The sequence below is a fragment of the Hyperoodon ampullatus genome, assembly GCF_949752795.1.
Source record: "Hyperoodon ampullatus genome assembly, chromosome: 9".
NCBI lineage: Eukaryota > Metazoa > Chordata > Mammalia > Artiodactyla > Ziphiidae > Hyperoodon > Hyperoodon ampullatus.
In genome coordinates, this window is record NC_136922.1 from 95,175,633 (window position 1) to 95,201,836 (window position 26,204).

Sequence of the window (26,204 nt, forward strand, 5' to 3'; positions counted from 1 at the left end):
TATTTATTTTTGGCGGTTCGCGGGCCTCTCACTGTTGTGGCCTCTCCCGTTGTGGAGCACAGGCTCCGGACGCGCAGGCTCAGCAGCCATGGCTCACGGGCCCAGCCGCTCCACGGCACGTGGGATCCTCCCGGACCGGGGCACGAACCCGTGTCCCCTGCATCGGCAGGCGGACTCTCAACCACTGCGCCACCAGGGAAGCCCCTTTTCTTTTCTTTTAAATGTGCTGACTTGCAGGATGTTAACAGAAGGCTACACTGTCCTGTTGGGCCAACATCCTTAACACATAAAATCAGTCGCTGCAAGAGCTGACTGAATTTCTTAAAGGAAGGAGGCCAGTGAAAGAATATTTTAATAGTGGTCATAGGGAATCGAGAGAGAATTTTGAGTTTCGACCGCATGTGCCTGAGGAGCACTGAGAATATGTGTTTAAGTATCAGGCTGGGTTTTTTGACACTGGACCTCGAACAGAGTTCTTAATTCCCATTAGGAGAGTAAAGTCTAAATTCACCATACTTATGGATATTATACTGTCTCGATGGTATCTGTAGTAAGGATTCCTGGGGAGCTCTCAAAGAAACAGGAAATCGTTGGTGGCAAGCAAAAGAGGCTTAAGACCAAAAGGTATGACCCAAATTAGGGGCAAGGGTGAGGGGTGAGTGGCAGTGGAGTCTTAAATCAAGATAAAACAGATTCCTGGATCTTGGGCATTTTCCTAAAGGTACTCAGAGTTGGACTTTTGCCCAGAAGACAGCCAATGCCTGATCTTACGTTATTCAAGGGTGAGAAGCATACGACAGGGCAAGCAACAGTCAAGCTTCTCTCTGAAGTATTGTTATTCAAAATGCAGGTCATGATCCATTATGGATTGTGAAATCAATTTAGTGAGCATGACAAGCTTTTAAAAAAATTAAATCATATAGGAAAAAAGAAAATAGAGTGCATTACATTAGTAGTGTTTTCTTTTTTTTAATATTTTTTTTTTAACGTGGACCACTTTTAAAGTTTTTATTGAATTTGTTACAATATTGCTTCTGTTTTATGCTTTGGTTTTTTGGTTGTGAGGCATGTGGGATCTTAGCTCCCCGACCAGGGATCGAACCCACACCCCCTGCATTGGAAGGTGAAGTCTTAACCACTGGACCGCCAGGGAAGTCCCTGCAATGGTGTTTTAAACACTACATTATTCTGATTCATAGTAACCCCTTTAACATTTCATGGAAATTAAATTCAAATTATTTCATTTTGGGGTTATTTACTTAAATTCTAAATTGAAACTTACATTTTAGTTCTGTTTCCCTTCTTGACATTACAACCTAGTATTATTTATTTCCTCAAAGAATTACACTTGGTCAATAATTATTTCAAGTTATATACTACACACTTCAGTGCTACACAAAATAAGAACCTTTAAAAACATTTATATTAACAAATTAGTCAATTATACGTGTAACAATTTTACCAATTTGCTAACCTCAAATTTTATACTGTGTAACTAACAAAAAGGATAATCTGTATTTTACAAAAAAAAATTTAATACATTCATATAGCTTAATTTGTTAAATCTCTTAGAAAGAAACTGATAAATTTTTAATATTTCTAACAAAACAGATAAGCAGTCAGTTGCTCCTAAGTCTCTTTTGAGAAAATCACTTGCCCATAACCTCAGAACAAAATTTCTAGTTTAAAAAAGTATTAGGAGAAAGGCTGCATTCAAAATAAAGAGGCTGTATAGGCTACCTACATCTGACCCAAGTGAGTATCAAGGTATGTTCGGGAAAAGTTCAGTTCTAAAATGACTAAGTCTACAGTTTTTCTCTTTAATTTTATGAACACAAAAAAGCTAGCACGCAGTCTAAATTTTTAAGAAAAGAAATAGTTACAATCCAAAGGCTTTAAAATCTCTTCTCTACTCTCATATTTGTACAACAATTAATATTCCCATCTATTCCTCTAAAGCATCTGTAAAAGGCTAACAATAATATCATTTTGTATGTGTTGTTGGTGCACTCCAGAGGACGCGTGAGCTTCCCTGCCCATGCCCTCACCCCTCAAGAAGAAGAGTGCAGGCAAAGACTTGGTCTGGCCTCTGCCTTCCGTGGGACAGGGACTGTGGGGAAGTTGCTTCCATCACAGAGGATAGCTGGGCAGGACTCTAGGCCATACTCAACAGCATGACCTAATTCAGACAACAGAAGTAGTACTTAAGCATATCAGTGCCCTAATTTTCTCCTAAAAGTATAATGCACGTGTGTGCATTAAAGTCTTATCCTATACTGTTCACTGTCGCAAATAGTACTGGAAGATTTTTTCTTCTTCTTCCAGTTTTATTGAGATATAATTGACATACAGCCCTGAATAAGTTTAAGTTATACAGCATAATGATCTGACTGACATACATCATGAAATTATGACCACAATAAGTTTAGTGAACATCCGTCATCTCGTGTAGCTACAAAATAAGTGAAATAGGAAAAAAATTTTTTTCCTGTGATGAGAACTCTTAGGAGCTACTTTCTTAACAACTTTCATAAAGAACATACAGCAGTGTTAATCATATTTATCGTGTTGTACATCCCTAGTGCTTATTTATCTTATAACTGGAAGTTTGTATCTTTTGACCATCTTTATCAAATCCTCTCCACCATCCCTGCTTCTGGTCACCATAAATCTGACCTCTTTTTCTATGAGTCTGTTTACTTGTCTTTGAAACATAAATGACCAACAACACTATGTTAGTTCCTAGTACACAACATACTGATTCAATATTTCTATACACTTCAGAATGATCACTACAGTAAGTCTAGTTACCATTCTTTTTTTTTTTTAATTTATAGAGATAAAAACAGCCAGAATCAGAAAAATTTTACTTCATTGCATTTCGCACATTGAAAGCTTTGAAAATATGTATTTGAGTTTGGGGGCTTTGCACTGGCAATTAAGAAGGATAGTATTTTTTTCACTTAATGTTTTGACTTGTTAAATAAGTTATTTAATAATTCAAACAAAAACTGTATTCTCAACATCTTCAGAAAAAGCTTCCTTATAGTTCTTGGTGGGTATAGTATAACGAGTCAGAGTATCAGTAAAGTATTGTCATGTACATATTAAGTTCTAAACTTCCATTTTTATTTCAGCGTCTAGTACTTACTCAAGGAGGAACCATGGAGAACTGCACAGTTGGGACAGTGATACAGGTCAATGTCAACAGCATGATGTTCTTCTACTCCAACACAGCTAAGATAAAGAGAAATAAAGCCAATGTGTAAATAAGGTGAAGATTTTCACTTAACTGTAACAGATTGGTTAGAATTTAGCTGAGAAATGTACAACCTCACCAATAAACTTTGTAAAGTACAGAAACACATGCAAGAATAAATTTAATTCTCTTCCTTACATACTTGCTGAATCATTGTGGGGTTGAATATGCGGGAAGTGATTCACTACTAGCAGCAGTAGAGACAGCAGAAGTAACATAATTATAAACCATAACACCCTCAAACCATTATGTAAATACTACCTGTTATGGACTAAATGTTTGGGTCCCTCCAAAATTCACATGCTGAAGCTGTACACTCCTGTGTGACTGTATTGGTAGATAGGGCCTCTAAGAAGGAAGCAATTAAGGTTAAATGAGGTCATAAGGATTGGAGCCTTAATCCAATAGGATTAGTGTCCCTATAAGAAGAGACACCACAGAGCTCACATACCCTCTCTCCCTCCTCTCTTCTCTCTTCTTCTCCTTCTCTCCTCCCTGAGCAGACTAAAACACCACTTAACTTTAAAATATGGCTGTCATCAGCAGAGTTGATTAGTAAATTTGGGTAACATCACTGACGTGGTGAGAGCACTGAGTCTTAACAGTTCTGCTTTAGGTCTCATATCCCTAATTAACCAGTTAAATGAGTCTGAGGCACTATATATGGAATACTCCATATCATGGATTATACACCAGTAGCACTTAAATCAAAATAAAGTTTAAGGGACCCACCTAAGAACTGATAAAACTACATAGTGACATCTTGAAAACAGGAGTAGTTCATCAAAGAAAGACCACAGCAGCTTTGCTCACTTCCCAAATAACTTATTAGGGTAAAAATTTATACATGTTTGTACTCCCAAAAAGTTTCAGAACAAAAACACAAGCACAACTAGTACTTGAAAAAGAACCAAAGCAGACCTAACACAGAATTTTGGGGCATCAGTTGACAGGTGTAACAGTGGAAGAGAAAATTAGTGAAATGGATGACAAGCATATTATTCAGAATGTAGCAGAGAGAATAAGACGGTGGGAAATACAAACAAGACTGCAAGACCCATGAAGGATAAAATGAAAAAGTGTATATAACATACATTTAACCACAGCCTCAGAAGGTAAAGAGAGAATAGGGGTAGAAGCAATATTATGAGCTAACAGTTAAAAATTTGCAGAAATAATGAAAGACATTGATCTCCAGATTTAAGAAACACAACGTATCCCAAGCAGGATGAATAAAAAGTCTACATCTAATCACATCATAGTAAAACTGCAGAAAAACAAAGTCAGAAAATTTCAAAGCCATAAGAAGAAAAAAAGCACAGATTACTTGCAAGGATGAGAGACTTCTCAAAGCAATAATGGAAACTTGAACACATTAGAATATCTTACATGGGCTAAAAGAAAATATCTGCTAACCTAAAATATTAACCAAGCATTCAATATTCAGTTAAAATGTGTTTCAAGAAGGGGGGGGTAAGTATTTATACAACCAAAAACTGAGAGTTCACCTCCAGCCAACCCACAGTAAAGAAAATGCCAACAGATGTACTTCTGGCAGAAGGAAGACGATCACAGAGAGGTCTGGGATGCAAGAAAAATGGAAAAGCTAAGAAAAGTAGAGTAATAAATATGTAGGTAAATTTACACAAACACTGACTACATAAAACAAATAATGTCATGTGAGGTTTAAATATATATATAAAGAGCTAAAACACATGACAATAGCAGCATTTGAGTCAGGAGAGGACAAATGGAGTTACAGGGTCCCAAGGCACTTATACTAGAAGGAAAGAGAAGGTAATGATTACTGTTAGACTTCAATAATAATGAGTTGAGGACCCCTATTATAATTTCTTGGGAGATAACTAAAAGAACAGAAACAGAGAGCATAGCTCCCAAACTAGTTGGGGGCAGAGGGTGATTAAAAAGAGGAGGGGAGGAAAAAGAGAAAAAGAAACAAAATGACCAAAATAAGGTATAACTTCAAATATATCAGTAATTATATTGTATGCAAACGGACTAAATGCTCAAGTTAAAAGACAGATTATATGGCTGGACTTAAACAATACAATTTGCTGGTTATAAGAGACATAAAACAAGGATACAGAAGGACTGAAAGTAATAGGATGGGCAAATAAATGCCACAAAAATAGTGATCAAAAGAAAGTACAGCTATATTAAGCAACACAGAATCTAAAGCAAAAAATATGAGATAAACATGTTTACTTTATAATGATAAAAATTTCAGGGCTTCCCTGGTGGCGCAGTGGTTGAGAGTCCGCCTGCCGGTGCAGGGGACGCGGGTTCGTGCCCCGGTCTGGGAGGATCCCACATGCCGCGGAGCGGCTGGGCCCGTGAGCCATGGCCGCTGAGCCTGTGCTCCGGAGCCTGTGCTCCGCAAGGGGAGAGGCCACAACAGTGAGAGGCCCGCCTACCGCAAAAAAAAAAAAAAAAAAAAAAAAAAAATTTCAATTCACCAGGAGGACAAAACAGTAGTGGAGATTTTGACAATTCTCTCAGTATCTGATAGAATAAACAGGAAAAACAAAAATCTATGAAATATACAAGATTTGAACTGCAGGATTAAAAAAACATGGCCTGGGCCTCCCTGGTGGCGCAGTGGTTGAGAGTCCTCCTGCCGATGCAGGGGATACGGGTTCGTGCCCCGGTCCGGGAGGATCCCATATGCCGTGGAGCGGCTGGGCCCGTGAGCCATGGCCGCTGAGCCTGCGCGTCCTGAGCCTGTGCTCCGCAACGGGAGAGGCCACAACAGTGAGAGGCCCGCATACTGCAAAAAAGAAAAAAAAAAACAAACACATGGCCTAATGAACATTTATAGAATCCTACACCCAACATCCATAGAACACACATTTCTTCTCAAGCACACATGGACCATTCGTAACAAGTGATCATATACTGGGCCACAATCAAATTTGAAGGTCTGAAATCAGAAATTCTCTGGCCACAGTTCAAGATAGAAAGCAATGACAAAAAGTTAACTAGAAAATCTTCATGTGTTTAGAAATTAAGAAATAATATTCTAGGGCTTCCCTGGTGGTGCAGTGGTTGAGAGTCCACCTGCTGATGCAAGGGACGCGGGTTCGTGCCCCGGTCCGGGAAGATCCCACATGCTGCGGAGCGGCTGGGCCCATGAGCCATGGCCACTGAGCCTGCGCGCCCAGAGCCTGTGCTCTGCAACGGGAGAGGCCACAGCAGTGAGAGGCCCACATACCGCAAAAAAAAAAAAAAAAGAAAGAAATAATATTCTAAATAACCCGAGTCAAAAGATAAATCATAATAAAGGCTAAAATTAATGAACTAATAAACATCTACCTCAAAAAGTTACAGAAAGAATAGCAAAATAAACCTTAAAAATACAGACAGAAGGAAAACTAAAAGAACAGAACTGATGACACAGAAAACAAACATACAATAGAGCACTGAAGCCAAAAATTGATTCCTTGAAAAGACTTGTAAACCTCTAGCAAGCTCAAGAAAAATGAGATAAAACATAAATAAACAATGGTAGGAATGAAAAGAGGAAGAAAACTATAGATTCTATACATGCTAAATGCAAAAGAGGGTATTATGAACAATTTTATGCTAAAAGACTAGAAAATATAGATGACAGGTAAACCTGGGTCACAAAGAAAAAAATATTTGAAGAGTCCTAAAATTGTTACTTATATTAAAAATTATCCCTCCCTCCAAAAAAAAAAAATCCCAGGCCTCAAAAGCAAGTTCTAGCAAATATTAAAGAAATAAATAATTCCAATATTATATAAAATTTGCACCAGCAAGTAGGAAAAAAAGACTTACTTCCTAACTCATTTTATGATAGCATGACCTTGATACTAAAACTTGGAAAGGATGATACAAGAAAGGAAGATTATAAGTCACTCTCATTTATGAGCAAAGATGCAAATAGCAAGTTTGGTCTATCTCAGGAATGCAAGGTGGTTTTAACACTAAAAAATTTAATCTGTGAAATTTGCCACATTAACAGATTAAAAGAAAAAACCATATGACCATTTAAAAAGAAGCAGGACAAGTATCTGATAAAATTCAACATTTACTTATGATTAAAAAGCAAAAAAAAAAAACCCTTAGAAAATTAAGACTACAAGGATACTTCCAAAATCTGGTAAAGGGTACTTATAAAACTCCTACGCAAATAACACGAGAGCAGTCTCTTTGAGATAAGAACAAAACAAGAATGCCTGATGCTACCACTTCTAATGAAACTTATCCTGGTGTGGTAAAATAAGAAAAAGAATTAAAAGGTATAGAGATTGGAAAAGAAAAAACAAAGCTGCTACTGCAAATGCTGTGGTTACACATGTAGAAAATGAAAAAGAATCTGTGGATAAATTACAAAAATCAATAAAAAGAAAGGTTGCTAGATACAATACCAGCACATAAAAAGTAATCATATATCCATATACCAACATTATAAAGCTAAAAAATGAAATAAAACATCATCCACAACTGCAAAAAAAATGTCAAGTATGCTGGAATTTAACAAAAACTATGCAAAGACACCTTTAAGGAGAATTATAACACATTATTAAGAGACTTTAAAAAAGACCTAAATAAATGGAGATATACATCATGATCATGGATTTGAAGTGTAATATGTAAAGATATTAATTCTCCTCAAATTGATTTATAGATTCAATTTAATCCCAGTCAAAATCTGTAGAACTTGACAGGCTGACTGTAAAACTGATATGGAAACATAAAGAACCAAGGATACGTAAGGCATTCTTGTGGGGCGGGGGGAGAAAAAAGCAAACTCTCTACCAGGTATCAAGACATATTTTAAAGTTGTAGGAATGAAGGTAATACAAAACTGATGCAAGAGCCCCCAAACAGACCCAGGCATATGTGGACACTTATGCAGCAAGGACAGACTTTTCTGTAGGAGGTCCTGAGACACCATTTATATATCTGTATGGGGAAAAAATGAAATTAGACACCTATCTCACAACATAAAAATTTATTCCAAAATAGATTAGAAACACGCATGAAAACACATGTGAAAGGAAAACTACAAAGGTTGTATAACATAAAATCAAAATATCTATGACTTTGTGGTAGGAAGTGTTGTCTTAATCAAAACGTAAAATGTACTATCCATAAGGGGAAAAACTGGTAACTTTAATTATACTAAAATATATAGTTCATTAAACTATAAAGAATGAAACGATAAGCCAGAGTGGGAGAAGACGTTACAATAGAGATAACCACCAAAGGAATTATACCCACAGTATAATAAACTCCTACAAATCAATAGGAGAGGGGAGGGGAGGGGAGGGAAAGGAAAGGAGGAGAGAAAGAAGGCAAGAAAGAAGGAAAGAAGAACCCAGTAAAAAAAAAAAAAAGAACAAAAGATGTAACTAGGCACACAATAAAAGGAAATACAAGTGACTGATATACACATGAAAATATATGTAACCTCATAAATAACTGGAGGAATGCAAACTAAAACCACAATATGCTCATCATATTGGCTAAAACGAAAAAGTCTACTGATACCAAATGTTGAAGATGATGTGGAGCAATGGAAACTCATATACCACTGGCTGGAGTAAATCTGGTACAGCCATTTTGGGAAAACAATCTTCCAAAAGAACTGAAGAATCCTATATTCTATGACCAAGCGATTCCTCTTTTAGGTACATGTACCTTAGAGAAACTCATGCACGTGTGCACAAGGACACTATGCAGGAAAGGTTACAGGATCATTATTTCTAATAGTCCATTAACAGTAAAATGCATAAGCTACAGTATATTCTCACAATGGAATTCTGCATAATAAAAATGAAAGAACTATCGACCCATGCAATAACTGAATGAATTATATGAATGTCAATATTATGTTAAAAAAAAAGACAAGAATATATACAATATATTCTATTTGTTCATAAAGTTTAAAGCCAGGCAAAGCTGAAGTACAGTGTTTAGGGATTAAACTATAAAGAAAAGCAGAGATAGATCATAACAGTAGGATCACAGATTCCTCTAGGGAGTTGTGATCTGGAAAGGATTGGGGGGAGATGTCTGGATCCTGGGTGGTTGTTATTATAAGGGTATATGTTTTATAATCATTCATTAAGTTATATATTTATGTTTTAGACACTTTTCTGTGTTTTTACAATTAAAATACTTTTAAGGATAAAATTCTATCTACAATCATATAAAAAGATTAAGTAAACAAAACCTTGAATTAATCTAACAACTACAGCAAAATATCAAAAAACAATGTATCTTAAAGATCTGTGGATACCCCAAAATAAACCTGTTCTCATTTGAGGACTCCAGTACATTTGCTTCCATAATGTCTTTGGGACTCTGAGTAGAGTTTGATGCCATCAAGACAAAAAAAAAAAGTCAAAACCAGTTGTCAAAAATAACATTTCCATTTGAATATTCAATCCGTGTAACTGAATCAAGTACTTGCAATTTACTTCTATAGAATGGAAATTTCTTTGGTTTTATCTGTCCAATTTAGATATACTTCATTTATTTCCACAGAAAGCAAAGGTGAATATGCTAATTGTTTAAAAAGTTTTTCTAACTGAAAAACTATCAATTTCCAATCCAATAAAATAAACCTGATGCAAAATTTTTTACTTATTTATGTACAACCCACTGGGTCCATGGTTTTTTATAAGACACCCAAAAGGGTTTCTGTAACCCAAAGAAAAGGTTAAGAATCATTGGATAGTGTATTCACACTTCCCAATTTCAAAACTTACTTACAAAGCTACAGTAATCAAGACAGTATGGTACTGACATAGAGATCAATGGAACAGAATTGAGAGCCCAGAAATAAACCCTTACCATTTAGAATCAACTGATTTTCAACAAGGGTGCCAAGATCATCCAATAGGGAATAGTCTTTTCAACAAATGGTACTGAGACAAATACATGCAAAAGAATGCAGTTGGACCCCCACCACACACCATATATAAAAATTTACTCAAATGGATCATATATGTAAATGTAAGACCTAAAATTATAAAACTCCTCAAATAAAGCATAGGAGTAAATCTTCATGGCCTTGAATCAGAAAATGGTTTCTTAGATCCAGCACCAAAAGCACGAGGGACAAAAGAAAAATAGATGAATTGGATGTCACACTACAATCTGAAGGCTTCTGTTTTCTCAGCTTAGTTTAGTGCGAGATAATCAGCCGAGTCTGGAAAGTGGTAGAGCAGTGTGAGGAAAGGAAATACAAAATAGTCGATCTGAGGAATGAAGACCAAGAAATAATAACACTGCTAGGTAGCTCTAAGACTCCACCTGAGGTCTGTGATAATGAATTCCAAGTGAAATCATCTCTGCACAGCTGTGTGATTGTTTTCGTTTTCTTAGCAATGTTCAACCATGTGGCGCAGGCCCAGAGGAGGAGCTTGGGTCCATCGAGAGTTGGGGTTTTGCAGGCAAAGGCTAGAAAGGGAGTTGAGGATATTTACCAGGGAGAAAATATAATGATGAACCATGAAAGCGAAACTGGACAAAAGGGGCATGAAGACAGAAAAAGGTAGTGAAAGATGGTGAGATGGTCTTAGGGGGTCTCAGTGTGTTCTCAGCACTGACTCAGTGGAAGGCCTTGAACAACCAATCTGTAAGAGGCAGAGATGATGCTCAAAGAATGGAATGTTCAGAATTTAAAGTTTCTGAAGTAGTGTAGTCTATGACAGTGATAAGGTACAAGTGTAATAACAGCAGGTTGCTAAAATGGAGCAAAGAAAAGGGTCACTGGAGGTAAGTGAGAAGGTATCTCTACATTCAGTGAAACAATTCCAAACCACACTTCCCTGATTTTGGAAGTGAGGTTCATTAGGTGTCAGTAACAGGTGCTACTCCAACCAGAACAGAAACTCAAGACCACAGAAGCCAACTTGACACTTCTAGAAACTCGTGGTTTGTCTCGTCATACCTTGACTATGGCCACATTCCTTATGCTTAAAAAGTGATGGTTACACCAAAAGAATTATTGAGAAAAAATTGTTGGATATACCCTGGAAAACCTAAACCAGCATACATCATAAACTAACATATGAATATCTAAGATACATATATAGGTGATTCCCATAAAGCTTAGGGAAGAAAGAGAAGACAGGGACATTCCAATTAATTAAGGACACTTCAGCAAAACTTGGCTAATGATCCTCAGAGATCCACGGCTCCTCTCTCCAGCTTCTGCTCTTCACTTCCACACTCACCCTCTATACTCTCTTTTACTAAAATGTCAGTGATATCCTCAGGTTTTGACCACTTCTAATCAACTGGCAAAACACTGATAGCTTACATTTATCAAAAAATTTCAGAACTTAATGGTAAATTTGGTAAATTAATAAAAAACAGTACATCTGATAAATTAGTAAATCTGAAAAACAACGCTTTATATTAATCACATAAAATATAATTTATTTATTTATTTATTTATTTATTTATTTTTTAAGATGGAGCCACAAACACCTCATTCCTCCTGCTGCTGTAGTTGGTGGTTTGCAGGTGGGTCTCCTCTGGTAGACACTGAGCTCTTTTTTTTTTTTGGTGGTACGTGGGCCTCTCACTGTTGTGGCCTCTCCCGTTGCGGAGCACAGGCTCCGGACGCGCAGGCTCAGCGGCCATGGCTCACGGGCCCAGCTGCTCCGCGGCATGTGGGATCCTCCCGGACTGGGGCACGAACCCGCGTCCCCTGCATCGGCAGGCAGACTCCCAACCACTGCGCCACCAGGGAAGCCCCATAAAATACAATTTAAAAAATCAAATTAAACATAAAAATTAAATGCCCCTAGACCAAGAAGGTTATTTCAGATCTTTGGACAGCACTAAAAGGAACTACTACATACATTTCAGTTTCTCTCGCAAAGGGAGGGATAACTTCTCCCATCCCTCAGCCCCCATTAAAAGAATTCTAGAGTCACTGTAGCTTTAACAGATATGTTAAGAGCAAATGCAGTAGGACACATAAAATGCAGAACTCTGAAAGCAAACTTTTTAAGAATAACTTTCAAAACCCCTTTAGTCTCTCACTCCATTTAGTTCTCTTATAAAACTTTCCTTCATATACAAATCGCTCCATTTTTTCCTAATGGCAAAATGTTCAATGTTTATTAGACCATTGGGAGTGTGTGTGTATGTGTGGGGCGGTTTCCTATAGGGGTGACAATCTGACCTTTTCTGAATAGCTTCCATCTATAGAAGAACAGCCTCATTGCCATTTGGTGAGTGGGACAGTGACAACTTTAGCACTTTCTATTGTCTTAATCTTCTGAAATTGTTGCTTAGCTGGCTTTTTTTTTTTTTTTTTTTTTTTGACACTTAACGAGAACAGAACTGAATTAATGACTAGCCAGAATTCCCTGGGATCTGCCAAACATTCTCTTTTTTCCGCTTGGATAATGCTCCCATTTATATTCCCTCCTCTTGGTGTTAGAAGAGTACGTGGCCAAATTCTTTAAGATCTTCCTGCCAGTGGACTTCATTAGATATTCCTCTTGCTTCAAATGTTCTCCCCATTCCTCACCAAGGAACCTTACACTACCTAGGCTTCAAAGCTCAACACAAATTCCTCCTCCTTGGTGAAACATCACTGGATCACCCCATAGAAAGTCCTGCAACATTTTATTCACACACATTTCCACTCATTGATGTCTAATATTGAGCTATTTTACACACCCTATTTCCTGAGTTGAGCTCAAGACTTCTCTCAGGACCACTTAGAGTGCCCTCTCAACATGATGATCCCAGTAAATTTCTGTTGATTATTAACTGTGCTGAAAACTTATTTTAAAACTGATCTGTTGTGGTAAAGTTATAAGCAGCTTAAAAAAAAAAAGTGTTCTGCTTGAATTTTTTAAGAATTTGGTATGGGAACTAAAGGCAACACAGTTGGTAAAAAAGGGAAAGATCTTTCAGTGTATGAATTAGTAGATTTCTCATCTTTCCTTAGACGGTAGTAGGATGTAGCAATGAAATTCATTCATTTAAAATTTTGCTTCAGTGCAAGTTTTCGCCTGTGTTTCAAAGTTCATCTTTCTACCCAAAGGCGATTTTTATGACTTCTTCATAGAGGACTGAGTCATCCATTGTGCAACCCTCAAAGCCTCACACTAATACCATCAAAGAGGATGCGAAGTGGCCTTTGAGATGAATTAACACCAGGAATATAGAGTGGTGGTTTATAACCTGCTCTTCATATTTCCTTTCATATCATAACTCTAGGGTCAGCTGAGGCCTTGGGACAACTATAAGCCAGGCAAGGACTGCCCAGTCTAGTTTCATGCCACCAGAAAAACAGGTGTCAACTGGCTTCAGTGGGATGCATAGATTTTGGAATTAGAAAGACTTGGTTTGGGGACTTCCCTGGTGGTGCAGTGGTTAGGAATCCGCCTGCCAATGCAGGGGACACGGGTTCGAGCCCTGGTCCGGGAAGATCCCGCATGCCACGGAGCAACTAAGCCCGTGTGCCACAACTACTGAGCCTGTGCTCTAGAGCCCACAAACTACAACTACTGAGCCCGCGTGCCACAACTACTGAAGCCCGCGTGCCTGGAGCCTGTGCTCCGCAACAAGAGAAGCCACCGCAATGAGAAGCCCACGCACCACAACGAAGAGTAGCCCCCGCTCCCTGCAACTAGAGAAAAGCCCGCGTGCAGCAACGAAGACCCGATGCAGGCAAAAATAGATAAGTAAAATAAATAAATTTAAAAAAAAAAAAGAAAGAAAGACTTGGTTTGATTTCTAGCTCCAGTAGTTTTGACTTTGAGCAACTTCCTTAATTCCTCTGAGCAGGAGTTCTCCTAGGATTAAATAGGACAATGTATGTAAATATGTAAAGCATATGGCTTAGCATATAATAAGAAATAGTACAGTAAATATTATTAAGTAATGAATAGTAACCATTAATATTATTATGCTTCTATTAGGTACCAATCATAGCTTATGCAGCTCTGGGCTTATTACCTATGAGATTGGAGCCCACGCAGGAAATTTGGCTTTATGACTAAGCTTAATATTTTTTTCTTCAGTGACGCCTCTTCAGAGCACAATTAGACACTCAAATGGCTATTCTTTAAGGGAAAAAGAAGATAATTCCTTTTCAATTTTTAATTCCTTTTGACGGTTGAGTTCTCTGGAGTCAGTCTACCTATGTTAAAATCCTGGGCTACTACCTATATGTGCCTTTGGGTAACTTTCTCTGTCTGTTTTTGGTCTCATCTGAAAGGATGGAGATAATGACAGTATCTCCCTCAAAGTTAAGAAAATTAATTAAGTTAATAAACATAAAATGTTCAGAATTGAAACTGTAGAACAATTGTTTTGGTGGTCCAAAAATCTTACTTTGCTAACCGGTATTAGTTTAATAGGTTGATATTCCTGCTAAAAGTACTAGGATGCCAACAGGCATTTCCACTTTTAAATTGCATTTTATGCAGTGTTTTAACCCTAAGATACTTTATCGTCAATTATCAGCTAAAGCAAAAATTAATAATTTGCATATGAAATATTTTCACTGAAAATCAACCTGGTAGTTTTTTATTAAATCTGTGGTTCAGAAAAACCCAACTTCTGTTATTCTCTTGCTGACATGTAAAACTCTTTTCAAAAAATTAAGTGCTTTTCTTTACAAGTTAAGTATGGCATTGAAGGTTTTATTTTTTGACACATTAAAGCTATTTACTGGCATATAATATGCTTAACTATATTTAATAAGGATTTTGAATGAAGTGCATACTCTGAACCAAATTCCTTTGGTTCATAATAATCTCAGAAAATTAGATAGTTTTTCTACCTCTAATAGCCAGCTCATGTTTCCAACTGTCCTAGGGCTTCCTGAATTATTTCCAACCAGCTGACTCAAGAACATCTGTTAATAAGGGTGAGGGAGGACGACAATATAAAAAGGAAATGAACAAAGAACATGTAAGGAAAATAAGAGGGACTGAAGAACCAAGAGGTGAGCTCACTGATACAAAATGCACCCCTTAAAAAGCTGAAAATTCTGTTGACATGCTTCTAATAAAATTTGTTCCAAGATGAATGTGTGAAACATATACTTCAAATACAATTTACATGCTGAACGTTATACTACTTGCCTCTAGAGCACAGAAAACATGCTTGTTCTTGTCCCTATCTGACACCTGAGTACACAGGGTAGGCAACGTAAATGGTAAACGGATTAAAGTATCTTTACAAATAAGCATAAACAAACTATTATCTCAGGAAGGTAATAGTTTCCACTAGGATGCTCTAAAGAAAGAAAAGCTGCTTTAAATTTCTGAAATATCCAAAAAGCTAAGTAGATTTGCTTTTCACCACCTTGTGGTCGTTCCACGAGCTCTTCAATCTCTCAAACTAATACCCTCTTACTCCTCTTTAGGAATCTACTTTCTGCCGGTCCGGCTATGCCTGAGGTATGCCAACAGTGACTAAGGAACGCTATAGTGCAAATGGTGCCCAGAACATCTGCTATTTCATGAAGACAGACTACATTTCTACTTATAACCAGTGAAACAGCAAATAAATGCTATCCCAAAATGAATATTATGTGAGAATTTAATAAGAACTTTGTAAATCATCTTAGGGGAGAAAAAACTTGCCATGATGATAAAGGATAAACAGTAGCAATTACATAAACGTTTGCTTGGAAATGTTAAGTTAATAAAGGAAGGAATTAAAAACTGTGCCATCATTATGTACATTACTGCCTTCATTTTTTTTTTTTTTTGGCTGGGTTGGGTCTTCGTTGCTGCATGCGAGCTTTCTCTAGTTGCAGAGAGCGGGGGCTACTCTTCCTTGTGGTGCGCGTACTTTTCATTGCGGTGGGTTCTCTTGTTGCCGAGCACGGGCTCTAGGCGCGTGGGCTCAGTAGTTGTGGCTCGCGGGGGAGGGGCTCTAGAGCGCAGGCTCAGTAGTTGTGGCACACGGGCTTAGTTGCTCCGCAGCATGTGGGATCTTCCCGGACAAGGGGTCGAACCCGTGTCCCCTGTATTGGCAGGCGGATTCTTAACCACTGCGCCACCAGGGAAGTCCCCGCTCACAGAATATTTACTGACGGCAAGCAGAAATTCCAAGCACATTAGGGAGGCATTAGTTTGGGCTACTATCCTGGCTAATACCCTATCATACTCAAAATTAAATATGAATTTTGCAAATATAAAGGGGTAGAAAATGGATGTGAGGAGGAAAAAATAAATAATGGGTGACTTTTTCTTTCGGGACCTTAGTTTGAAATATCCATACTTTTTGTCAATGAAAAAGGATGCATTATTCCTGAATGTTAGAGTTTAGTCGCAGGTATATAATCCCATTGTGCAAAAAACATCTCTGTTCATTACAGATTTATATACTATGCCCATTTATTCTGTTCTCCTTTCTTGTAGCTTCTAAGTGTCCTTATGTTAACTTGAGTTTCCAAGTAGGGTATCTACTAAAAGAATACATAGATTAAATAGATAAGTAGAAATAGATTTTTTAACAGATAAACCAATAGCCATCATGTATTTTCATTTCAACCCAGCTGACAGTTTTAATTCCCATTGTGAGCATGGCAAGGAAAGCTATATTTTCCAGGGTCTAATGACACCTACAGAAGATTTAATATATGCACGGCTAAGAGATCACACCCTGGGATAAAAGACAACAGCAAGTCACAAACTTTTATATTGAGGACACTTAGTGATGAGTCAACTACAAAGGACAGGAGTCAACTCAAGCCAATCTAGTTCCCTAATAACCTTTCTCCTCTTGTAAACAGTCTTCAGTGCCCAAATCTAAGGGGAGAGACTACATTCTGAGTGAAGCCAAGAGAAAGGATTCATCTTAGAGAACTTTCTGTTGGGACAGAAACTAAGGTTTCTAAGGGGGACTACTTAACACCCTTAGCAGGCTTCCTCATTCTCAATGAAGGATGAGTTAAGAGTAGAAGTTTGGATCATGGAAATCCTGACATAATCCTTAACAAACATCCCTACATGAAGATTTCAAAGAACTTCAACAAAATTACAAATCAGAAGTACCCATCAAAAGAAAAACGGGTAGTGCTGAGTTGTCCAGAAAAGGTCAACAGCAAACACTGGACCCTCCTATTTCAAAACATACAGTAAGGGCAAAGTGTTAAGTGTGTAATATGTAGGGGTTTTTACCTATTAGATCCATTCAGAAGATAACATCATTATAGGTTCCTCAAGGTTCACTTTGTAATTCTTCTTTATTTCCACTAGAGGTCAGATGAGAAATGATTGGCAAATACAAGAAAGATACAGGCAGTCCTTGTTTTGCATGGCAGTGTGGGAGCATAAAAATAATTATGCAAGTTGAAACTATGCAAAGCTATCTTCGTAATCAATGGGAAAATTACAGTTGTCCCCTGAGCTTCAAAAATGTTTGTTAAAACATTTAAAACTCTCTTACTGTTGGTTATAATGTATGGAGAAATGAAAAATTACTAAAACATTTACTTAGTACACTGTAATTTAAAACATTATGCTCTTAAGGTTGCCTTCTCTAAGTGCTCCTGGCTGCATATCAACAATCTCTCAAATGGTGGCAGTGTCAACATTCCTACCATCAGTTACTCATTTTATTATTTCATTTATGCTCAATTTAAATTTCACTTCCAGAAACATCACTGTTTGTTCTTTGCTGGACTTTCATCTTTATTGACCACTTCCCTCTTGTGATTACCCAGCTTTGTAGTACGTCACGCTTATCAATGGGAAACAAGGAAGCAGTACAACAACACCCTTTCCTGTCTGTGTGTGAGCTGAAGAACAGATGCCCAGCTGTTGTGGACACACTGACTTGCTGACCTGCATGCTGAAGAGCTAGCAGCAAAATCTATATTTTATTTGCACAGTTACTACATCATGATGACCAAAATTTGAATCGTGTCATGGGGGACTAGTATTTAACTAAACCATGGTGATAGAGCGATATAATGAGAAATATATATTTGGTCTTCATCCCTGGCTCCTGGCGCAAGAGCACCTAAAACCCTGGTAAGTTCCTGAGTGACGGAGGAGTGTTTTTTGTTATTCATAACAAGCCCCTTTCAACCACACCTGAGTTTATGCTAATACGGTGCCTCTGGGTGGGTCCCTGGATAGCTTCAGGATGGCTGAGTTTACCAGAGGAGCCAACCAGGATTAGAGAGTGAGAACTTTCAGCCCCACCCCGCAACCTCCAAGGAGGGGAGAGAAGCTGGGAATTAAGTTAATCACCAATGGTCAATGATTTAATCAATCGTGCCTACACAGTGGAGCCTCCATAAAAACCCTACCCAAAGGGGTTCGGAGTGCTCTGGTGTTGGTGAGTGCATTCACGTGCCAGAAGAGTGGTGTACCCCAAACTCCAAAGGGACAGAAGCATGTGGGACCCTTCAGGACCTCCCCTATGTACCTCTTCATCTGGCTATTCACTTATAACCTTTATAATATCCTTCCTAATAAACTGGTAATAGCAAGTAAAGTCTTCCCTGGGTTCTGTGAGCCACTAGAGCAAATTATCAAACCTAAAGAGGGGGTCGTGGAAACCCCCAATTTGTAGCCAAGTCAGACAGAAATTTATGTAACCCAGGAATCCACTATTTGTAACTGGTGTCTGAAGTGGGGGGCGGGGCAGATTTGTTGGACTGAGCCCTTAACCTGTGGGGTCTACACTAACTCCAGGTTATTACTGTCAGAGTTGAATTAAACTGTAGGATACCCAGCTGGTGTCTGTAGAGAACTGGAGAACTGCTGGGTGTAGAAAACCCACACATTTGGTATCAGAAGTGTTATAAGTAGAGAAACAGTTTTCCTTTGTACGGTGACCGAAATCTGTGAGAATCAGAAAGGACAAAGTGCGGACTGCGTACACAGCATTCTCTAAAAGAACATTTCTTAAACTATCCCACAGGAGTTAAGGGTACACACACAAAGATTCCATAGTCAAATAAGCCTGGGAGATGCTGGGCTAAGATCAAATCACTTTACTTACCAGCAAGGCTTTTGGAGAATTCAACAAACTGATGTGCACTTTGCACTTACCAGATGGGGACCTAGATGGGGGCTATTACTTCCCACCTTAGGAATGTGTTATAGAAGTTAATTTTCAGACTCACCAGCTGTGAAGAATTTACTATAAATTTAATATTGTATAATTATAATTGTTACAATTTTACAATTTAAATTCACAAACTTTTTTTTAATTTACAATTTTACAATTGGTACAAAGTACCAGCACATTAAATGTTTTGTGAAACCACTCCCTTAACAACAAAGGATACCAAATTAGTGACAGCATTACCAAGCATTTACAGCACACATTATCAGAAAGCACCTGAGCAAAAATAGTCAATAATCGATAACACACTAAAACTTTTTAAAACTATCATTTTAAACTTAAGAGAAACTTATCAAGATGTTTGTCTCAGATTTCCCTTATCACAATATAATTAACAAATATTTATAGGGCACTTTCTAGGCTCAAGCCTAAAGACTGTGTACCCTTACTTTAAAGAGCTGACAATTTTGTCAAAATACACAATCTCCATAAGAAGCAAGATACCCCATATCTCTATGCCAGTCATCTGATTTTCTTCTGGGCAAAATTACCTATGAGCCAGGACTACCCTTCCCCACAGAGCTTCTGTCCTAAGGTAAGAATTCAAAGCTACTATCTAGCACCATGAGCTCTCTGACTTCAAAAATTATAACCTTGCCTGTCAAAACTATTTAAATGATATTTGCCAAGTCCCTTTTGCATAGCTTGACTCCATTCCTGGCTAGGCCCATACTACTGTCACCAATGTATCAGAATGACAGAATGGGCAATTTAGGAAGACCTCTTATCAGGTTTCCCATCAAAATCTTGAAGTTTTTCTCTAGTTAAGAAAACACAGAAAATTAGAAGCAGAAGTGGGGACTGGTTAAAGTAGATAAGAGACAGCAGGAAAAAGATATAGCAAGGAAGGAGATGAAACACTATCAATGAATTGCTCCCACTGGCCTGGAGCAATTTAGTGCACAGATGAGATGGTCCAACACATGCCAACAGCTCACAGGGCATAGAGAATAACTAAGGTCCATGATGTTTAGACATTAAATGATATAGTATTCTATCAAGAAGAGCATAATATATTGTTAAAATCCTTCCAAAAATAGTTGACACATAAAGAATTTTATCTTCTGGGCTTCCCTGGTGGCACAGTGGTTGAGAATCTGCCTGCCAATGCAGGGGACACGGGTTTGAGCCCTGGTCTGGGAAGATCCCACATGCCGCAGAGCAACTGGGCCCGTGAGCCACAACTACTGAGCCTGCGCATCTGGAGCCTGTGCTCCGCAACAAGAGAGGCCGCGACAGTGAGAGGCCCGTGCACCGCGATGAAGAGTGGCCCCCGCTCGCCGCAACTAGAGAAAGCCCTCGCACAGAAACGAAGACCCAACACAGCCAAAAATAAAATTAATTAATTAATTAATTTAAAAAAAAAGAATTTTATCTTCTGAATAACTTTTCTAGGATACTCAGCCACATTTCACAAGTAGAATCTTTCAGTTACAGGAAAATCTTACTTAAGTAGACCATAACATTCCCCAAAGATGGCAATGCTGTTGCTAGTTTTTATATGCTAATTAATCTGTAAAATGTTAACACTTGATTGCAGTTGTTCCCAGGCTAAAAGGTTACTTACTACTATGAAATGCTTCTAGCATTTTAAAAAGTAGGGATTCAAAAGGAATAAAGGAAGGGAGAAATCAATTAAAGCAGCCTCAAATTAAAACCCTATCACACATAAACTCCAAGTCAAGGCATCTTTTCAAGGTTGTACCAGAAAACTATTCAATGAAGTAAGCAAGCAGCTTTCATATTCTACTTTGAGAGTCATGGCCCCAAAGCATCTGCACACAGACATAAGTAAATGAAAACACACTTATTATATAGGCATTAATACATGAACATGACTATCATGTAAAAAATCTATCTGCTATTTAATAAGTGGAATCCAAACTCTACTTTCAAATCCAATTGTCTTATGGTCACTCTTCACATTAACAATTTTCTACCCATTTAGGTTGGAGTGTCCCAGAAGCAGACCCTGACACACGAATCTCAGGGGGTGTCCATATTGGGAGGTGGTCTCTGGAAGCACTGGTAGGGGAGCGGAAAAGGGGGACAGGGAAGGAGAGGAAGCCATAGCAGGCACCTTCACGAGCATTTGCCCCTTTGGGGACATCTGGAAGGCTATGCAGAAGGGGCTTCAGGGTGGTCTCAGCAGTGGAAGAGGAAGCTAGGTATTTATCCACTGTCTCCTAATCGACAAAGGTTGAGGGCTAGCCAGAGGCATTAACTCCTCAGAATTTCCAGCCTGCTTCAAGTACAAGCTGCTGAGCACCTGTAGCCAGAAAAAGCCCTCAGGTCAAGTCTCCAGTGTTTTCAACAACAAGTATTCCAGAGATGGAGACACAGACAGAGCTAGGGATAGAGATAGAAACACAGAAAGCCGGGGGAGAGGGATGGGGCTTCTGCAGACCTGCGACCTCTGCAGCGTTTCAGTCTAGCCAAACTAATATGCAGACATACTGACATGTGTTCGTCACTCTTTGTACACATACGCTCATCTTAACACTCACTGTGTTCTTCACCCTTCTGTCTATTATTCCTCCATCCTCTCTGGGATGAATAATGAACAAGTATATACATAAAATACATATAAATAAAGTTATTAGAGGTCATTAGGTATAGACTAAGTAAATAATATTACTAATTAATAAGTAATATTTAATACTTAATTCCTGAACAAAGATTAAGGACAAAATAGTCCAGCTTGATGAGGAAATCCACAGCTGATCTGTGTACGTGGGAAACCATCACTGGAACTCAGCAATTCTCCAGAGGGAGAAATAATCATTCCTACCAACTTACTATATATCAGTTCCAGAGACAGACATAAAAGTGATGGGTTTTAAAGACAAATTCTGTCCCACCTCTGAGAGCAGCCTCAACTCTGGGCTCACCTACCATGAATCCCTTGTGAGACTGGATCACTGTGCAGAAACCGGACCAGGAGAGCAGATGGGAAGAGGGCAATCAGTCTTTTAGACAAAAGGGATTAAAATATTTTAGCTATTTTAAGTTCCACAGAGAAAGCAGCACTTCAGGAACTATTTTTAAATGAAGAAAGAAATCATGGTGATGACCAGGGAATTTCCAGAGAAATTATTTTTGCCGAAGAGGAAAGTGTTACGCTAAATTACACTTAGGTACCTGCGGTGAGGGGTGGGGGGAGGGTTAGAGGGAGGGTAAACTCTGAGAAATGGGTGGGTCTTAGAATGAGGAAGGAAAACAAATGAAGCTAGGGTAGGTAGAAGAGAGTAGGTCAGGTAGAGACAGCTAGAAGGCAATGTAAAGCATGGGCGGTGAAAGCAGGGAAAAGGCACGTTAGCAGGTGGAGGTGCAGGCCGTAATATTAGTTTCTTCTTCGTTCGGTATGCCACAGTATTGTACGTGGGTAAAATACGCACTTGACACTACCTGCTTTCCTTCCTCAAGAGATGAACTTCATGCTGTAAAATGAACCCAAATGCCTTCTATGGCTCAATCATTCACTCATTCAAAGCACTATCAGGACACTGGAAATAGAGCGATGATAAAATCAACAAATCAAGTGTCTGTACTCTTGAAGCTTACATTTTACTGGGGGGAGACAGACACACAGGAGGCTAGTACAGCCCAAGGGAGCAGTGGCAGGGGATGATGCCGGACGGAGAGTGCGGGGACCATCTGCAGGGTCTTTCAGGCCAGAGGAAGGCTATTCTGCTCTGAGTGGGATTCTTTAGAGGGTTTCAAGCAGAAGAGTCACAGGGTCTGACATTTGAAAAGCACTACTCTGTTTTCTGTGCCGGCAGAAGGAGGGGCATTAGTTAGGGGGCTGCTGCAATAATCTCAGTTTATATAGGGAAGGGATGTGAAAGTGATGAGAAGCGGTGAGATTCTGAAGGTAAGCCAATAAAGGATTTTAATTAATCCTTTATTACTAAAGGATTTTGCTGAAAATGTAATGCAGATTATGAGAGAAGAAGCAAGGGTGACTCCAAAGATTCTGGCCCGAAGGAGTTGCCATTGACTGAGATGGAGAGGACTATGGGGTGAGTAGAGCTGATGAGGAAGGGAGCTCTGGAGGCTGACTTCAGATACACTAGAGGGTGGGATGCCTACTGTTCATCCAAGTAGAGAGAGTAAGTTGGCAACTACATATTTAAGACTAGAGCTGAGGGAAGAGGTCTACAAAGGAGATAAAAATGGAGGGATCATCCACATACAGATGAAAGCTGAAGTGGTGGGACCAGATAAACGCTAGAAAAAGAGAACTATTGAGGAGTGAACCCTGCGGTACTCCAGTGACAAAAGATCAGGGAGATAAGAAGGAACCCAATGAGGAGTGAGGGGGAGGAGGGAAGAGTGACGCAGGAGGCAAATCAGTACAGGGACTTCCTAGAAGCCCACTACGGTGAAACTCATTGGTAACTTTGATAAGAACTGTTCCAATGGAGCAGTAAAGACGAAAGCCCCCTTGGACTGGGTTCACAGAGAATGGGGCCTCAAGTAGATAAGGAGAGAAGGGAAGAAAAGCAGCTGGAGGCATTAAACATGGACAATTCTTCTGATGAATTTTGCTATAAAGGGAGAAAAGAAATGAGGTTGCAGCTGAAAGAGGAATATAAGGTCAAGGACTTTTTTTTAATGAAGTTATATATTATTTGCACACTAATGAGAAAAACAATGATATCGTGAGAGAGGGGGTAATGCTGAAGTCATGTCCTTGAATAGGGGAAAGGAGATGGGATCTAATACATCTGATACACCTAAGGATAATTTCCAATGACTTAGCAGTTTCCTTTGCTTCCTGAAATTACAATTCCAGAAACTTCCTAATTCTGAAAATAGATCTCTCCATACTAAAGCAAACTTTGGCTCACATACAAATGACTGAATGCAAGATGTGTAGCACTGACACTTCAAAAACAATGGCTAGAATAAAAAATGTCTAAAGGGGAAAAAATGTCATTTATTTGAAGACTATATGCTATTTTGACAAAATTGATATGCTACTTTTCATCATTTAAGGATCCCTTCTTTCTGTGGGTGTGTACAAACCTTCTAGTTACTTTTTATTGACCTAGTTCAAGGTCGACCAGAGTGTAGAGTTATGCATACCTGGAGGAACAGACTTCAAGCAGGCTTGAAGACTGTTAGAAAGATGGCACACAAGAGAAGAAGCTGATCCACAAGTCATCCAATCTTGCCATAAATACTGAGGAATATGCTGAGGTTGTGAGCAGTTACTCACACCTGCTGGGCAGGCAAGGTCACCATTAAAATAGGGAGGAACCCAGAGGACCCCAGCACCGTCAACACCATGAGAATGGTTGAACCTGATGGGATCCAGTTCCCAGATGGCATCATCATTGGCAACAGGGCACCTTTATGAGAACTGGAGGCCGGGGAAGCTTGTCCTGCCAATGGGACAAATTCTGCTGGGCCTCCTGCTTTATAGAGCCATTCTCATTTGGTCAAGATCGTCAACTCTTTACTTCCATTAAAGAAACCTGTATCCTTTCCCTGTCTCTGTATTACCCTTTTATCAATCACCATCACCCTTCTGACAATCTCACACATAAACATTTTAGATGATGAATACTCTTTATCTCAATAAATATATCTTTTCTCACAAATATTAAAATATGTAGTGAGCAGTGCAAACATATGTTTTAACAGAGATCACTGTTTAGGACAAAATTAAATTTAAAAAACCAAAATCCATTTAAAGTTGTGTTAAAGAAAAATATTAAATAAATATTACAAGTGCTACACAGATATGGCAGAAACCATGACGGTGGTCAATAAAAGCTTGAAATGTGACAGTGGTAATGAAACCAAAAATCACTGATGTGGTGAAGAAAGAAGAAAAGTCACGCATATCTTAAAATCACTTGATCTTAAAGTCCTAAGAAAGCTTGTACCACAGTCTTCCTCTCTCCTGGCCAAAGAAACAAAAGAACCTTTCAAAGCACTGGAACTGGTGAATGAATCATGCAGCAGCCCTGGGGCCAGGATAAGACTAAAAAAAAAAAACACCCTGCAACTGGCAGGAGGTAAGTGGGTAGATTCCCTGGGTAACACTCCTGAAGGGACAGGCAGCCCCAACAAGGTGATTCTGAGGGAAAGAGGTGTGTGAAAGACTTTGGAGCTTTCAGAGGATAATCATTTCCAACAAGGGGTTCAAGAAATGAGACAACAAGTTCAGAGCAGGGATTCTGATCTCTCCGCCCACAAAGGGAGAGGCAAGAATAGGAAAATAAGGCAAGCAGAGCCCAGTGCTGACTACTTGGCATTTGGATGGTTGGAAAAGCAGGCGGGAGGAAAGAAGTCCCTGACTCGAATAGAAGGGACTCTGCTCTCCCAGTAACCATGGCATCTAAGGAAATGTTGATCCTCCGATATGCAGAAAATAAGAACAGGCCAGCAAAAAAAGGAAAGTGACTTCAAGAACCAGACACACAGAAAGCCAGCCTTAAAATAGGAAGAATGTAAGAGAGGAACATGAGTCAGACCTGTGAAAAGTTAAATTAAGTAAAAAGACTAGAGTTCCTCTAATCTGCAGACAGCTTATATCCCAAGGTTCCTTCATAAAGTAGTAAAGTCAAAAAAGACTGATCACATGTCTACAGTGTGGCGTGCGTGACAGGTGAGGCACTGTAGGAGGAGGTCACAGAGGAGAGGAAAGCCCCGGGAACCCACAAACCCAGGCTCTGGGAGAGAATGCTCCCCTGTGGTCGGTCACCACAGAAAGCTTCCGAAGTCATTGATGGGAACTGGCCAGAAAGCCTCTGCTTCGAGGGCACCTTTTGCCCCATACTTCGTCACTTAATGGCTCAGTCAGGAC

At 39.0% G+C, this 26,204-nt stretch overlaps 1 protein-coding gene across 1 annotated transcript in view; it reads right to left on the reverse strand.

The window, feature by feature from the left end:
• Window positions 1-26,204, reverse strand: part of KDM7A (lysine demethylase 7A) — a gene marked incomplete at its 5' end in the record, with an annotated part of 74,433 nt that overhangs the window by 36,304 nt on the left and 11,925 nt on the right. Inside the window, one exon of the mRNA XM_079711181.1 lies at window positions 3,152-3,237. Coding sequence (XP_079567307.1) covers window positions 3,152-3,237 — 86 coding nt within the window. The remainder of the gene's footprint in view (window positions 1-3,151; window positions 3,238-26,204) is intronic.